Raw genomic sequence first — 18,654 nt, forward strand, 5'->3', positions numbered from 1 at the left:
GATATGTTACAATATTTAAAATGTGCCGGAAAAACGTCATAAAACATTCCTAGTTCATTGGAAAATCTACTAAAATGGTATTTGAATTATTTCTAGAGCATTGCACCTTAGCAAAAGCATTGTTTTTAAAAACGAAGTTAAGATTACCATATTAGGTTATAAAGCATATTTCATGCTAATGTGCTATCTTGAGCAATAAAACACAACGCATTAAAAACGTTTATATGTTTTCTTAGGCGTTTATTTCCATTTATATTAAAAGAAAAAAATAACAAAATATTCATTTCCGTTTAGATTATACCATAAAATTTCATTTAACTAATTTAACAAAACAAATGGAAAGTTCGCTTTTGTCACGTGATAGGGTCGGGGTGCAGGATGCGGTTTTGCTGGAAAATTTCAAATCGGAACAGGAGTTCATGGACAACCTTAAGAAACGATACCACGAAAATATTATATACGTTAGTTATTATTAAACAGTAAAAGTTATGATCACAAGTTAAAATGTTAACAGCTTTTAATTTACAACCTTGTGCGGCCTTATGTGAGTTTTTCTTTAAAGTAGAAAAGTTTGAATATAATTACTATTTGTTAAACTAGCTGTAAAATATGTTTTAATTTTTTTATTTATACTTTTGATAAGTTTAATTGATGTTTATAGTCAAAAAACATTATAACTATGATTAGCTCACTGTTGTACAATTAAAATTTATTATATCACAAGTTTTAACAAGCAGCTTTCGTTTTACAATTCTATGCAGCTTTATTTGATTTTTTTATAAAGTTGAAAAGTTTAAAAACATTTATCATGTACTATTTAAGCAATAAACTTTATAATAATTTTTATTTATACATTCGGTAGGTTCAATCAAGAGTTTTAATCAGAAAAATGATAAATATGAGGAGTTTATTATTAAACAACTAAATTTTATTATCATAAGTTATAACCAACAGCTTTCGGTTTACAACTCTTTGTAGCTTTTCTATTTATTTAAATAATATTTCTTATATGTTTACTTCTGCTTACTTAAGTATTTTTAACTCAGAGTTGGTTTTAAAACAAAAAAACATTATAAAAAGCGGCTAAACAACTTTTAAATTAAATTATTATTTAAAGCAATTTAAGTTACAAAAAACTAACTTACAAACTTTAAATGTTGGGCAAAACTGAGATTTTGAACATATTGAGTAGTATATTTTTAGTTTTGCGTGATTATTATATGTTTGTTATGTAAACATAAACTGTTTACATTAGTCATATAACGTGCTCCAAAAACATTTACATTTTGTTTAAAAAAAGTTGTATTTCTTCCTGTTGTATATTTATACTTGTTCGCTAATTAAAATGCACAATTTTTGAATTAATCTTATTTTTAAAACTAAACTTTCATTTTTATTGATTTTTCTTAGAAATTTGCTGAAAGGTTAAGAGCCACATAAAACTTAAAGGTTACACATGATGCCTTTTCTTTTTGTTTAAAATTATTTATTTTGTTAGCTACTACAGTCATGTTAAATTTATTACTCAGATTAGCCTTGTAATTTTTAATTTTAAGTGTATTTAAATGTTTCTCAGTTAATACAAAATACAAGTTAATGCTCATAAAACAACAGTTTTTTTTATTATCAAATTCACAATAAATGTTGAAAATATAAACTCACAGACTTACATCGGTTCCGTGCTGATATCGGTGAATCCGTACAAAAACCTGAAAATATACAGTGATGAAGACATCAAACAGTATCAAGGGTGCACTTTGTACGAAAATCCACCCCATGTGTGAGTTGTTTGTTTTAATGGCAACTTAGTATCTTCTACATTATGACAATTTTTTGTTTGTTTTTTGAATAAAATTACTCGAGCTTGACAGTTTCTAATCTATTTCATGTTTGTTTAATTCAAGTCCATGGTGTTAAAAATCAATATTTTGAAATTATCTCATATACATGATATTAAACGCTTTCAAAATGTCACTAGTTTCAACGCCACTCTTTATTTATTAGTGGTTTAACAGTTTTCAAAACCAGTATTCTTTTAGGTTTCAATTAGTGAAAAATTAACAATCTTGTTTAAATTTTCGAAAAATATTAAACAGTTTTGCAACTTTTAAAACATTTGGTATGTTTCAAACTCAACCATTTCTGCATACTTTTGTGTACAGTTTTAGCAGTGGTTGTAAATATAGTTAAAAAAAATCTCTCGCAAACTTTTACGACATCTTCGCGATTTCGGACACGGTGCATCATAAGAACGATTTGATAATTTTCCAACTTAAAAAAATATGTAGCAGCTTTCAAACTCGACCGATTTTCTTAAATTTTAATTCATTCTGTTTACTTTTTCGAAAAGTCTTACTGGCGGTTATAAAAGTGGCAATTCTGGCGTTTTTTTTATTTAAAATCCCCCAACAGCTTCGCGATATCGGACACAGTGTTTTAGAAAAATGACTTAACAATTTTCAAACTCCTAAAAAACTAGCAACTTTTGGTTTAAACGAATACATTTTATCCTGTAACGTTTTTGTAAAGTCTTACTGGCGGTTATAAAAAAGCTTTCGGCAAAGTGGCAATTCAGGCGTTTTCATTTTATTTACTAAATAGTTTTGCGACTTCCAAAAAATTTGGTATACTTCAATTTCAACTACTTCTGTATACTTTTTGCGTAAAGCCTAACCAGTAGTTGTAAAAATGTTTTGAACAAAACAACGATTCTGGCGTTTTTTTAATTTTTATTTAATTCAATTTTCATTTTATTTTAAAATCCCCCAACAGCTTCGCGATATCGGACACGGTGTTCAGGGCGATGCAGGACGAGAACCGGGATCACTGCATCCTCATCTCGGGGGAGTCCGGATCCGGGAAGACCGAGGCTTCCAAGTACATACTGCGCCACCTGTCGGCCTGCTCGAGCGCGACCTCCGGTGACGAGTCCCGCGTCATCAACCAGCAGCTCGTCCAGTCGAACCCCATACTCGAGGTTTGAAAATATTTCTAAAAATAACATGAAAAAAATTTCATACATATATTTTTTTTTGATATAACTTTTATTAGTTTTATATTGTTTTATATAGTTTTATATAAACATTATTTTAATATTTTTATATATTTTTATATATATTGTGAATGTATACTCGAGGTTTCGATTTATTAAAAAACTAACTACTAACTTTTTTTTTTAATTTAAACAACCTTAAAAATAGCATTTCATTTGTTTAAAAGTATAATTAAACTGAAATGGTTTCTTTTTTTTAATTATAACCGTCTCCCATACTAGAGTTTGGTTTGAAATTTATTCATTGAAAACTTGAAGTTGTGAGTAAAACTACCGAGAATTTTTTTTACTATAAAAAACTTTCGTTTTATTTCTTGTGTGTTGCATGCATACTTTAAACTCAATCATAGCTTTTATCTTTACTATTTGTTTAAAATTGAACATAACACTTGAGATAGTAATCGTTTATTAAAATAACCTAGTTTTATTTTTTAAAACGACTAACTTAAAAAATTAAGTTTGTTAAGTACAAGAAATAAGTTTTATTAAACACTTTTATAATTTTTTAAAACTTGCTGTAAAATTTAACTTTGCTATAAAAAAGTTTTATCTTAAGTAACAACATTCAGATTTTTTAATCAGTTTATATTTTCAAAGGCATTTGGAAACGCAAAAACACACCGTAATGACAATTCGTCAAGGTTTGGAAAGTATATGGACGTCAGATTCGATTTTAAAGGTTCTCCTATCGGTGGCAACATACTCAACTATTTGCTTGAAAAATCAAGAGTGGTTAGTAGAACAACTTACACTTTTATTTTCTTTGCTTTGCGTTTAAATTGACCGAAATCATCGATTTATTTGTTTTTCATCTTAATGTTTACTATACGAAACCAAAACTACAAAACTTTGCACTTATACCTTAAAATACATGTACAAACATAAGTTGAAAGAATATTTTAAAATTTCTAATGATCTTTTGTTGGATTGATATTTTAACTTTTCTCTCGCTCTAACTACAAAAATTGGACTATCTCTGCTAGTTTAAATTTATTTTACAATTTTCGTTCTTTTCTAGGTGCATCAAGCGAAGGGAGAAAGAAACTTCCACATCTTCTACCAGTTCCTCCAGGGCGCGGAGGACTCCGTGTTATCTAGTTTGGGGCTTACCCGCGACTGCGACTATTACTACTACACCTCGCAAGTATTAAAAATTTGTATTTTAAATAAACATATATATAACTATTCAATTAAAGGTTGTTACTGTACATAAGTGTTTCGTTATTTACGGACTCATCAAATAAACTAAAATTATAATAAAAAATTACATGTAAGAATAAATAAAGTTATCTATTTTTTTATTTTCAAGGGTAAGTGCGCACAAGAGAATTCTTCAAACGACGCAAAAGATTTCAAAGCCATCAAAAAAGCGTTGAAGGTGTTCAAATTCGAAAGCGACACAATGAAAGTGAGTAACCTAGTACTCTTTATTTTTGAATACTTTTTTTTTTATTTTTGAATACTTGTTTCTTTATTTTTTAATACTTACTATTTTTTTATTTTTGAATACTTGTTTTTTTATTTTTGAATACTTGTTTTTTTATTTTTGAGTACTTGTTTTTTTATTTTTGAATACTTGCCTTTTATTTTTGAATACTTGTTTTTTTATTTTTGAATACTTGTTTTTTTATTTTGAATATTTGTTTAAAAAGTACTTACATTTAAAGGATTTATTCACCGTTCTCGCATTCATCTTACGTCTGGGAAACATCAACTTTGTTGAAGACGAAAACGGATCCGTGCAAGTCGAAGACGCAAACCAGGCCGAAGATCTTTCCAAAGTAGTTTAGACAACTTTTAATACATTTTAATTTGTATGTAAAATTTTGCAAACGAAAATAAAACTTTATGTAAAAAAAAAATCTTTTGTGTCTCATAACTGTTCGTGCGTTTCTGAAGTTATTTTTTTTACGAACATCACAGCTCATCGGCTGTCACGCGGACGAGCTGCCCCAGTCGGTCACGCACCGGTCCATAGTGACGAGGAACGAGACGGTGAGCTCCCCGCTGAGCAGGGAGCAGGCCCTGTACGCGAGGGACGCGCTCTCGAAGGCCATCTACGGGAGGCTGTTCGATTGGCTGGTCGTGCAGCTCAACAAGGGTTTCGCGAAGAAGGTGAGTTGTTTATTTCATATTTGTGAAATAGTGTTGTAAAAAACATGTAAGATGTTAAACAGTTGGATTTTATGTAGTTAGAAGCATAAAATAGAATTACTAGACCATGACTTAATTCATTTTGAAGTTTTCTATTAGGCTAACTTGTGTGGTTATTTGAGTTTTAAATGAATCCCATAGTTTTTCAAGTACAACCGAGTAAATTTTTCTCAGACTAACTTTTATTTATTAATTTCGCGAAGAAGGTAAGTTATTTTTCATTTCATATTTGTGGAAAAATGCAGTAAAAAACATATAAGATGTTGAACAATTGGTTTTTATGTAGTTATAAGCCTAAAATAGAATTACTAAACCATGTACTTAATTCATCTTAAAGTTTTGATTAAGCTAACTTGTGTGGTTATTTGAGTTTTAAATGAATCATATAATACTTTAAAAACAACCGAGTAACTTTTTCCCAGGAACTAACTTTTATTTATTAATAGAAAAAAGGTCCAAGGAGCAACTTGATCGGGTTACTGGACATCTACGGATTCGAAATATTCGACACGAACAGTTTCGAGCAGCTGAGCATCAACTACTGCAATGAAAAGTTGCAGCAACTCTTCATAGAATTGACACTCAAGCAGGAACAAGAGGAATACTTCAACGAAAACATACAAGTTTGTGATTGATTTTATATTAGTTGATGTGTTTTAAAGTTATAATTTAATTTTTTGATATTTTTTTATTTGACAATTTTTTTATCTAATTTTTTCTTCTCATATATAATTTTCAAATCAAAAACTTGTATAGTTTTTAAAGCATTTTGTTGTTAACTGAAGATCTCTTTTTTAATTAAGCATTGTTTTGAAAAAAACTCTTAAAATACTAGAAATTAGATTTAATTCAAGAATGAAATTAAAAAAATTATTTTTCCATTATACATTCCACAGCCATTTAAATAATAACAAATGAATTTCAGTGGGAGCCAGTGAAGTACTTCAACAACAAGGTGATATGCGACCTGATCGAGCAACGTCACAAGGGGATAATCGACATCCTGGATGAGGAGTGCTTGCGTCCCGGTGACGCGACAGACTCCACTTTTCTCAACAAGCTCTCAGCCACCATCGGCGCCAACGAGAGATTTGTCACGTTAGTAAAATTTATGTAGATTTGTCACGTGAGTAAAAATTCATGTAGATTTGTCACGTGAGTAAAAATTTATTAGAAAATTCTTGTTGGTTTGTTGAAAGATGTTTGTTATTTTTTTTTTGTTTGTTTACACTGTCGTTAGTTTGAAACTTGTGTGTTAAGTTTAAAGATAATTAAAATATTGGTCTCAAAAATCAACCAAAAATTTAGATAAGTTTGTTTTTTTGGTGTAACGATTAAAGTGTTTTAAATTACAAAAATGAGATAAAAATAAAATATAAGGTAGTTTTTTTATAATTTATTTAATTTTTTCTTGTACATTAAAACTTGCAACAAGTATTAGTATTAAAAAAGGTTAATTTGAATGGAAGCAACTTTCGTTCTGTAAAATTTTATAACAAAAAACTTTAACGAATAGTTGGTAATATATTTTGTAAGAATTTAATAACATTAAATTTATTCCACAGCCATAAACTTGCGGACGCGAAAGTTCGCAAAACTCTCAAATACGACGAGTTCAGGCTGCAGCATTACGCGGGAAACGTGACGTACAACGTAACTAGTAAGTCGATTGTTACGTCATAAGTGGTCGAGCGCTTCGAAGTTTTTATGAATAAAATTTCACACTTTGCTCACTTATTTAAAGTTGATTTGAGCCAAACTTTGGCTTTACATTTTTATATGTTCTTGACTTTTTGAACTTTAAAAGTTTGTTTAAAACAATATTTTTTAAGCTAATTACTTTAAACATGTTTAAAATCTTTTTGTTTGTTATGAAAACATAAAAAAAGCTGAAACATCTGCAATCTTTTTTAAGCAAAGCTTTGTTTATAAATACTTTTTGATTTTTAAACTATGATGAAATACCGTATAAATATATTTATAAACATTTTTTACTTAATTTTTTTTTACTGTCATAGTAAGATATACAGTTAGGCGTCAGAATTAAATATTAATGATTACTAAAAAGTTTTCTAAAACCTAAGTTTGCTTTTTTCATCATTTGAAACATACGGTATAAAGTGTAAAATTACTGTTCGTATTTAAATTATATTTATAGCTTAATGTAAAAAATAAGAAGTGTAAATACTGTTGAAATTTAAAAGTTTTAACTTGCTTTAGCATAAGCGAAATAGTTTTAAAACACAGCTTTTTTTTTAATTGATAAAAATTTTGATTCTGTTGCTTGTATTTAAATAAAATAATGATAATTAAAAAATCAATATAAATTTTAAAACTAACCTTTTTTTATTGTTAATAAAGCTAAAATAACTTTATACATAACTAGTTAAAATGTTACAATACGTTTATTAAGAATTTCAACAACATTTTTGTGCATTAAAAAGTGTTAATTTCATTCAATCTAAAAACATTTATTTAACAGAATTTCTCGACAAAAACAACGACTTGCTGTACAGAAATTTGAAAGAAATGCTGACGAAATCCAACAACAAAATTGTCAACGAAATGTTCACTTTGGAAGAACTTCAAAGGTAAGAGTACCGGCTGCAAAAACCACAAGTGGCATTGCAATTATAAAATGCAGCATTTATCGTATTATTTAAATTAAGCATTTTTATGCATATTTTAAGAATATAACTACCAATAAAGTTTTTTTAAATACACTGTTTGATTTTTTTATTTTTTAATTTAAACTAACAGAAAAAAGAGAAAAAATTTAAATTACATTATGTTTTTTCTAAGCATGTTTAAAGGATTTTATTGTCATTAAAGCTATGACGTTTTTTTAATGTTTTTAAAGCGTATAGTTAAGTATAACATGTATAAAATAAAGAATGTATTTTCAGAAAGAAGAGGCCAGAGACGGTGGGAACCCAGTTCAGAAGATCCCTGAACGATCTGATGAAGATACTGATGTCCAAGGAGCCTTCTTATGTGAGATGCATAAAACCTAACAACACAAAATCTTCAAGTGAGATGTTGTTTGATGTAATACTTTGTATGAATACAATGAAAACTACATTACTATGCAAAATACCGTTATTCTAGCTAAAGGTTCAGAAGTAAAGCATACAAATGCAATATTGCAATTGTATGATTAATCATTTTATGTTTAATAAACATTTTTTAAAATTAAAACTGTTTGTTTAAACAATTTTTACTGAGTGTAATAAAAAACTGCTTACTGCTGAAAATTAACAAGTAATTAATTAAAAACAGTTTATAATAAATTTAAAAATTTCGTCTGACAAACTAAATTCTAAGTTTTTTTATTGTTTAAAGTAAAATAATATAGAGTTTTACTACTAAAAACATTGGTATGTCAAAAATGATATCTAGTTGTTTTGTTTTTCTTTCATGATATGTAAAAAAACAGACTTTCTTTTTGTTAAAGTTACTTGCAACTGTATACTTTAAACGTTAATTTTTGAATAATTTTATTCTTATAAAATATTGTATTGAAAAGGCATACATTAAACTTGAAAAAAAAGCTTACACAATACTCCTAACATAATTATTTCATTTGATATTTAAAAGGATTCAAATGTGTCGAGTTTCATAATTATTATAAGTGCCTAAAAAAGTGTTCTCACACTAATTTTAAGTAATATGATTTATTTATATACAACTTATACTTTTACTTAAGATACAACGAAACTTTAATTGTTTAAAAATGTGTTTAACGTACTGTTAAATTTCATATTAAAAACTTGATATTTTTTTATTTTATTCAAATGTTTTTATTCTAAAACAACTTTTTGTAAATGACTAAAGAGTACAGCTTTACGCGGCAAAGCTGTTGATAAAACTATAAATAATTTATAAGAAATCGTAATTTTATGTAAAAACGATTACAAGTAAGCACAAACAGATTATCAAACTATTTATAAAAAAAATAGTGTACCACTTTATTTTTTTAAACAAAACATTTATTTCTAAGCTGTTTAAAATAAAAAAATGTTACTCATTTGTTTTTAAAGAACTCAACTTTATTTCTATAACAATACATGTAAGACAAAATTATGTTATTAAACTAGTTTAATTTTTTTATAATACTTAAAAAATATAAATTTAGTGAACTAATTATAAACTCATTTTACCTTTAAACTGTTTTTTCAAGCAGCAGGAAATTGTCATTTTACTTAATTAAGTAATATTACTTATAAAGTGTTTTTAAGTTTAAGTTTAACATAGTTCTCTTTTTGATTATTGTTAAAGTATTATTTATGTTTTATTTTAACTTAATTGTAAAATTTATTAAAGTTTGATTATTGTTTCACCTTTCCAATTGCTGTTTAGCTTTATAAAGTTAAATATAAACAGAAACTTCATGACTACTTATGTATTTTCGACCTAATAATAAAACCAAGTATAATAAACTGGAACTTAATTTTATATCTTCAAACAAAATTCAAAATGTACTTTTCAAAAGTTGTTTTACATTAATAAACCTTTTACTTTTTTTAATTTGGTTCTTTTTTATTACAACTATAAAAATTTTAAAGTAGTTTATACAACATAAAACGAATGTTACACATTTTTTTCATTTTAATTTGTGTCATTTATTTTCCTTTAAAGATTTTTATTAAGTACAGAAACATGTAGATTAAATTTAAAACAAAAACACCTAACTATTAATAACTTACTTCAACTTTTCATCTGCTGTTTAATCATGCTTTATCCACGCTTTTGATCTTTAAAATCGTTTAAGTGACAAGTCTAAATTTAAAAAAAAGTATTAAATTTCTTTCAAATTATTTTCATGAAATTTAAACTCAAGTTTTTAACATTAGCACGCCTCAAATTAAATTCATCAACGGTTTTTGTTACAAAATTTTCAAAAAGTATACACATATTTATTTGAGTTTAATTCATATTTATTTTATTTTATTTTCAGGATTTTTCGACGACAAACTGGTGCAACACCAAGTGAAATATTTGGGTTTGATGGAAAATCTTCGCGTCAGAAGGGCTGGTTTCGCGTATAGGAGGGTTTATGAAAATTTTTACAAGAGGTATTTTTAATTTTAAAATGCATAAATGTTTAATTAGTTTCTCATTCTAACAATACACTTTTGATTCTTCTTTTGTTATTTATTAGTTAGTTCACTTTTTACTTTACCTCCATAGATCACAATAATAGTTATCTAGTAAATGTTAAGGAGTATGATCAGTTCAATTTTTTTAATTTTATTAACAAAATAATGTTTCACTCGTTTGAACTAAATCTAACATGATCATCAGTTGAAAAAATCTCATTCAAAAAAAATGAAAATAAATGATTAAGTCAATTGAACCATTAATTTTCATTCTATTTGAATGAGATTTTTTCAACTGATGATCACGTTTGATTTAGTTCAAACGAGTGAAACATTGTTTTGTTAATAAAACTTGAAAACTTGAATTTATTAGTTAGTAATACAAAGTGGTGTTTTCTGTTTCTATTTACTTATAAGATATTATAAAAACACTGGCTGCAACCAGTCTTAAAATTCAAAATAAGCTACTTTTCTCATAACAAAATTATCTTTCCATTGATACAAAACACACAAAGTAGTTCTCTTTAATGCATTTGTATAGAATTTCACCTACTGATAAAAAAATTCAATGACACAAAAAGTATTCACAATTTAATTAACAACTTACATATAACTATAATATTTAAAGGGTTAAACGGTTTTAGTTGAAACTAGACTGCTTAGCATTGAACAATAGCTTTTAATTTTTGTTGTTTTTGTAAATATTAAACTAAGTTTTTCATGATTTATACACGTAATGCTTCGTGCACAAAGAACTTTAAATTCCGCGACTTTGTGAAAGCTTTTGTTTAATTATTTAAACATTGTAATTGTAAACGATAGGAACTTTTACTCACGAAAAGTACCTATTCATCAATATATGTCAGCGTTTTAAAACAAAAGCTTAGAGCTGCAGTTTACCAGGCTCGATTTAAATAACATAATCGTTTATGCGCTGCTTTACTTTTTTAATACTTTTTTTTTGATTTCACCTTTAAAAACAAAGTTATTAAAAAGTAAATTGATTAACAATAAATAACAACGAAACAAAAGACCAACAATTGAAAGAACATAATGTTTGTAAAAACTATTTGACACAACTCTAATGGCTTAAGTTAAGAGTAGTATCAGACAAGTCTAAGGAACGGGTCTGCGGGAGTTAGTTATCCAATCGAAGTCAATAAAAACAAAACGAAAATTACAAAACCAACACCGTTGTTATATGAAAATAAAATTTTATGTAGATTTTCAACATCATCAATAAAATTTTTCAGATACAAAAGTTTGTGCCACGCCACATGGCCTCATTACGAGGGAGGAGGCGCGAAGGAGGCGGTGGAGAAGTTGTGTGATCACCTGGAGTACGGAGAAGAAGACTACAGGTTGGGAGTCACCAAGATCTTCATCAGGAGGCCCCAGACACTTTTCCGCACCGAAGAACTGTTTCAGGTAATTTTGCGTTTTATTATATAAGTTTTCGTTAAGCCGTTTTGAATAGAAAAGAATAAAGTTTTAACTTGCGTTGTAAAAACACTTGTATGGAACTTTTGGGTAAAAATGTAAGTAATTTAATAAACGCAAGAAAAAAATTATATTTATTAACTTCCGCACTGAGTTAATCTTTCACGTTTGCTTTTTTTATTTCAAGTTTTTCTTAACTTTCGAAAAAATGTTTAAAATTCGATAAACGTAAGAAAAAATGTTTAAATTTCGATAAGCGTGAGAAAAAATGTTTAAAATACTACAAGTACATACAAGAAATTACTAACAAGATAAAAAAGAGCATTTGAAAATTTGCATAGATAAGTTTGTGTAAGTAGATGCTTAACATCAATGTTTTTGTACAAGATTTTCTATGCTTAGACTTTGTACTTGTATTTGGCTTATCTTAGCTTAATACCTTAAAGAATAGCTGTTTAAGTTTTTCATAAAAAAGTTTCTATAGCAAATTAAAGATTTATAATGTTTTAGTATATCTATTATACTGTTATTAAATTCGTTTTTATTATTTGTCTGGAAGAAAATGTATAAAATAGTTGTTAAATTAGTTTACACATTCCAAAGTTTTTACCTTACTAATTTTATAATTTTGCAAACTATTTTACGTATTTTGAAAACTTTTATATCATGAAAAAGTTGAACTTATAAAACATTTTTTATAAACTAGTTTGAACGGAATGATTTGTTAACATAAAAACTAACATAATAATCAACTGCAAAACTTAAAAAAAAGTTTTCACAAGCTTCATACTTTTATATCAAAAAAAAATATGTTTCAGCTTTTAAAAATCTACAAGACTCACAAAATTACTACCCAACTCTAAAGTATGAATTTTTGACAACAACAATATTAATGTTTCAAAAAAAAACAAAATTTTAACAAACATTGTATTAACAGCAAAGGAAGCACGAGCTTGCCACTTCGATCCAGTCTGTTTACAAAGGTTACGTCACAAGGGTAAAGTATCAGAAAATGAGGGCAGCAGTGACCGTCATAAGCGCCCACTGGAGGCGAGTGCTGGCCATCAGGTTGAAAGCGAGGCGCAAAAAAGCCGCCCTCGACATCAGAAAGTAAATTCATATTTTGCACGCTTTTATTTAGTAAAGTACTGTTAAATAAGTTAAAGGTTTACAAATAAAACATTTTGCTAAAAATTTATGACACAAAAATTTTAATTTTACGCTGGATAAACTTTTATAGAAGTTAAAGTCAATCTGAAAAACGTTGACCAAAGTATTTTCATCAACTTAAATATATAAGGTTAACAAAAAGTAAACTTTCTTGAATTTAATTTTCAGGTTCATAGTCGGCTTCCAGCACCGCAACCAACCGAGGTCGGAGTTGAACGCGCAATTTCTCGATTTCGTTCGATTCAAGTATTTGAACAGGTGCAGGGAAGTCCTGCCGACCAGTGTCCTCGATAAATCGTGGCCACAGGCGCCCCCATCGTTGGAAGAAGTGAGTTGACTTTAAATTATGAAAATTATGCAAAATTTAACATCTCTGTACTATATTGTATTTATTATTTTATCGAATTTTTATACAAGTTTTTTTTAATACTGTGTTTTTTTAAGTTTGTACTTATTACAAATAAAAGCTTTTTTAACTGTCAGAACTGTTTTCTTATCAAAATGCTTTCAAAAGTTAATAGCTGCTCGTTTTTCGTTTGCAGAAAAAGAACATTAAGGTTTAAATTTTTGTTGTCATCGTAAACAACCTTTACAAGCGTAAACTTTTTGTAAACAAAAATTTTAACGTTTCAATTTTAAATAACCTTTTATTTTGATCTTTAGATACAAATAGTATAATACTTTTAATAAATAACTTTTAATAAACTGGCAATATAAATTATTTCAGACCAAGAGCCTACTGATGAATCTCAACATGAAAAACCTCACGTTGAAATACGTGAAAAAAATGACCGCCAAGAAAAAGTTCGAGATGGAAGAGAAGTTCACCGCCAGCCAGATATTCAAGGGAAGGAAGGAAAGCTACGAAAGCTCCGTTTCAAAACCCTTCATGAGCGGTTCCGGTAGGAAGATGCTGAATGCTGTTTAAACATTAACTTGTGTTTTTTTCATTTCAAGCTCGAGTATATTACGACACACCCATGCGCGATGCGTGCAAACAATTCGCGCTCCTTTTATGGAAACTTTTTCTTATTTTTTTAAAAACGTAAACACGTGTGCGCGTTGCTTGAAATTTGTGCTAAGCAGCTAATTATTTTTTTTTCTGCGTAACTTTTTTATTTTTTAGAAAGTAACTTACGACTTTTTTTTTACTTAACAAACTTATTTTGATGCTTTTTTTTAACTAGTAATTACGCGCATATTTTTTAAGTTTCTCATATAAAGCTAATTTAATGCTATCTTATCATCATATCACAGTCAGTGAGAAAGTTCTCTTTTTTCTAAATCACTAAAACCACTTTTCTGTCTGCGCAGACAAATTAGTCGACGGCAGGCAGATCGCTTCTCTGCTCAACGGAGAAAAGCCTTCATACGCGTGCCTCGTCACCAAGTACGACCGACACGGCTACAAGGAGCGCGAGCGCACCCTAGCGGTGACGAAATCCGCCACCTATTTGTTCGATTCCAAAGCCAACAAAGTGAAGGACCACATTCCGCACTCCGAACTAACTGGCGTTTCGTGCAGTAACTTGAGCGACAATTTGTTCGTCCTGCACCGGAACTTCGACAATGAGGACAAGAACAGCAAAGGTGACGTCATAGTTGCGAGCACGATGTGCATCGAGAGCATCACGAAGGTTGCCATGGAAGCGAATGCGGTGGAGAAAGTCAAGATAATTTCGAACAATGACAGGTAAGAAAACCAATGTTGTAATAGTTTTGTTTGTTATTGCTTGTTTTTTAATTCAACCAGTTTAATTCAACCAGTTAAATGCCAGTAACAATTTTTGCATTCATGAAATTTTTTTAATTTTTTCAGACCAATGTTTTTGATAATTTTTTTAATTTTTATTTCCATGTACAGAATCGTTCACAAAGTGGACAGCAGTAAAGACGGTCAAATTGAATTCGCCCATGGACCTGTTTCCAGCATTAAAAAGGCGAAAAACGGAAACCTTTTAGTGGTATGTACTTTTAAGTATTAATTTTTTTGGTTAACTCTTTTTACTTGAAACAGTTAACTTATTAGACATTTAAAGAAAACTTCTTATTTTCTTCGTGTAATTATGGCAGTAACTATTATAATATTTATTTTATATGTTTCGCTTTTTTTTTTATAAGTTACACTTTTAATTGATTTTCTACGTTTAATTTTAACGTTGAGAAAGTTAAACATTGAAAATTTTTACGTTGTGGTGATAAAACATCGTAAACTTTGTTTTTGAAAACCAAAACAGTCAAACGCAAGTAATAAAAAACTTAAGGCACGCCTTATTTTGTACTTGTTTTATACTAGTTAAAATTTATGTTAAAAGTTTATGTTAAAATGTTTGTTTAATTAAAACAAAAATTAAAAAAAAAAGAAACTGTTAATAATTCTAAACTTGAAAAATATAGCAGTAACTTACTTACGTTTTTTTTAATATTTAAATTAACAACCTAAAAGTTTAAACAATGAAATTTACTTTGTAAAGTTTACAAAAAAAATATTTCTATCATCCTTGTTATATTTATAGCGTACAAGTATGACTACAATTTTTAAAATCTAAAGATAAAAACGGCTTAAAGAAACATTACTGTAAAATGTTTAACTGAATAAATTCTGATAGTAAAAATTATATTTACCAATTTCATTGATTTTGTTAACAAATTTAAAACATTTTATAAACTATGTAGGTGTACACAAAGTTAAATTTCTTCTAAAAAGTTTTAGTCGAAACGTTTTTTATAAATTTTAGATTTAAAATAAAACTCTGAACTAAGTTGCAAAGAACTAAGTTGCAGTTCTTTAAACAGATAAGTAAAACATATTTTTAAAAGAAAAATGATTGTTTTTTTTTATTAATAAAAAGAGTCTGTTTAAAAAATATTCTGCATAATAACTTTGAAACTATTTATAAAGTTTTTAAAATACTAGTTTCTTCATGGTATACATCTTAAATAAGTGTTTGTTGTCAATTGTTTCTCTAACTATTTATTGAATTATTCTCCGTTTTTTTTCACAGTAATACTGTATATACGATTTAAATTACATCAAAAATCAAGTGTAAACGATTTTTTATTTTTATTATTACAACTTTTATCAATAATATATTTAAAGTTATCTGTTTGTCTGATGCTTTTATAAATTTTTAAAGTTATAAACCAATAACCTAAAGATAAACTTTAAGTATATTAAAAAACTGGAAGAATATTACCATATTCAACTTTATCTAATGCTAAAATCTTCTTAATTTTTTCATAGAGTGTTTATTGTTTACCTATCTTTTTAGTTCAATGTTAGTCGTTTTGTAGTCAAAATATTTCTTTTAAAGAACTTAGTGTATATATTATGAAACTTTTATTTAAAAAATTAAAACTTAGTGTACATACAATTTTAGCTACTACAATTTAAAAACTGTTTCAAACGTTAATGCTAACTACAAATACTATTTTCTTTACAGACAGTCCAATGAAACACCTGAGTGAAATTTCCAACAGCATTTATCAACAAAGAAACCTGTTGAATTTAGTCAATTTTATTTATTTAATTTTTTCATTGATTGAAACAAGCTCTAATTATTGTTTACTGACATTCAAAAGTTTCGTTTTTAGCGACCTGTAGCTCTGATTAGTGTATTGTGTTTAAACTAAAGAAACAATTTTTTCAAAAATTAATTTTTGTTTTTATACTTATTTTATGCTTTCTTTTTTTTCCTGATTTATGCATACATAAAGATTTGTAGAGATTTAATATAAAAGTACATTTTACTTGAATTGTATGCAAAAAAGAAACAATCACTAAAAGTTTTTTTTAAGCTAAGAAAATAGCTTTAAACTTTAAAAGAACAAAAAGTTACTTAACTTAAATATTTTTATATTAAAGGTTGTACAACTTGTTTTTCAAATATAAAATATCGTTCTATCGTTTATGGTAACAACTAAACAAGTAGCTCAAATTTTGAAAAGTAATAAACTACTTGTTCAACTTTTTTAATGTGTACTCTTTTAATTTTATAAGAACAATACAGTAAAAAAGATGAAACAACGCAAAAGAATAAACATTTGTTTAATTACGTCACTGTACAAAGAAGTTCAATAATAAGCTAAATTTAGTCTTTTGACTGTTTCAAGTTATTAGTATTAATTGCATAACACAATGTAAATAAGGAGCAATATAGCTTTTTATTTACAATCAAGTTAAAACATGAAACTTAAGTAAATCCTATAAAGTACAGAGAATTATTATATAAAAATATTACCTGTGCTTTATACATTTAAAAGCCTTTTAGAGTTTAATGAGCTTTTAAACTAAAGAGTAAATTGTTTTAATATTAATTTAGGTCTTTAACAATCATTATCATTTTTTAAGTTTTATAAAAGCTGTAAACGAAAAAAATAAACGTTTTTTCTAGTAAATACAAGTTAATTAAAAATGCTTGTATGATAGTGTATGTAATAATTTGTTTTTGAAGTAAGAATTTTAGATATTAATATAGTTAATCATCTCCTAAGTCGGTTGGTATAAAACTACTTTGTAAATGTTAATGCTAAAGTAACTTAATAAAACAACTGATACTTTCTTTTTGATAACCATTGTATGTTAAAACATTTAGTAAGCAAGAGTCATTTAAAATAATATATTAATGATCTTTTCTAGGATAGTTTTTAAAACTATATTTTTAAAGTATTTTTTAAAATATCTCAAAAAAAGTAGACAAATAAAATTGTGTTTTAAAAACTTTAAAAACATTTCATTTTCTGTTAAAAATTTTGTTTTAAAAACTGTACAGCTTTTACTTCTTTAAAAAACCAAATATTAAAAAAAAAAAAGTAAAAAGCTTTTAGTTTAAATTTAGAAGGCGTTAAACGGAACTTTTGTTAAACAATTAGATTGCAGAACTATCTAATTTTGAAATTCTGAAAAGCAGAACTATATAATCCATGCAAACTAGTCTCACATCATAGACTGCCTTACTTAAATATTTATCTTTGGATTAACGGACATCATTTAACTTTGAAATACATTTAACTTGAAACTTTTGACTTACATTTGCTCTAAGTTTCTAATCAAACAGTTACAGTATTTCCTATTTATCATGCTAAAGTTAAGTAGTTTGTTTAAGTAGACTATATGTTTATCTCACTGGATATTATAGACTAATTTAATAATCAAAGATGTTAATTCTTTTTAAATTTTCCCTTTGTTTTAATATTTGGTAAAAAGAATTTAGTAGTTTCAAATTAAGATGTAGTTGAAAGATAATTTTGAAATGACAATAACTATCGAATATTTTATTATCTATTTTTCAATTGCACAATCAGGTAGAACTGACTTCTGAAAATATTAGTAGACTTAATGAATATTAACTTATATCGGTTTGCAAAAACTAAAAGCACAAATTAGGGATATTTATTTCTTAGTTAAATTACTTGATGACGTTTCACTAAGTTTTACATAAAAACATTAAGAAGCATTTTTTGTGTCTGTTTCAATAACAAGTTTTTAATAAATCGTTTTTATAACCACTGACTTCATTAATACGAATAGCCGTTCAAGAGCTTTTTCCTACACCTTTTGCAGCAGTAACCTTTTTTAGTTTTACATTACCCATTATTAATAGAACTTGGAGTTGAGTCATTAATTATTATAAATGAAATTTTAAATTGAAAAAGGTATAATATTATGTTAGATAACTAAGTTTGTATACTTTATTATAAGAATTACCCGTTTTATTATGCTAATAATAAGCGAATATG

At 27.2% G+C, this 18,654-nt stretch overlaps 1 protein-coding gene across 1 annotated transcript; it reads left to right on the forward strand.

Annotated features, from left to right (window-relative positions):
• Nucleotides 1-303: 303 nt before the first annotated feature.
• Nucleotides 304-16,738, forward strand: LOC145838514 (unconventional myosin-Ic-like). The gene is made up of 21 exons (XM_082946124.1): nt 304-461; nt 1,665-1,780; nt 2,773-2,977; nt 3,650-3,784; nt 4,071-4,196; nt 4,362-4,460; nt 4,720-4,833; nt 4,976-5,167; nt 5,653-5,829; nt 6,132-6,304; nt 6,772-6,866; nt 7,689-7,797; nt 8,113-8,237; nt 10,164-10,281; nt 11,559-11,733; nt 12,683-12,855; nt 13,084-13,243; nt 13,643-13,817; nt 14,230-14,608; nt 14,780-14,879; nt 16,359-16,738. The coding sequence occupies exons 1-21, from the start codon at nt 336-338 to the stop codon at nt 16,368-16,370; spliced, it is 3,084 nt and encodes a 1,027-aa protein (XP_082802250.1). The 5' UTR covers nt 304-335; the 3' UTR covers nt 16,371-16,738.
• Nucleotides 16,739-18,654: the final 1,916 nt, after the last annotated feature.

Source organism: Thalia democratica, chromosome 6 (assembly GCF_965202585.1).
Source record: "Thalia democratica chromosome 6, ktThaDemo2.hap1.1, whole genome shotgun sequence".
Taxonomy (NCBI): Eukaryota; Metazoa; Chordata; class Thaliacea; order Salpida; family Salpidae; genus Thalia; species Thalia democratica.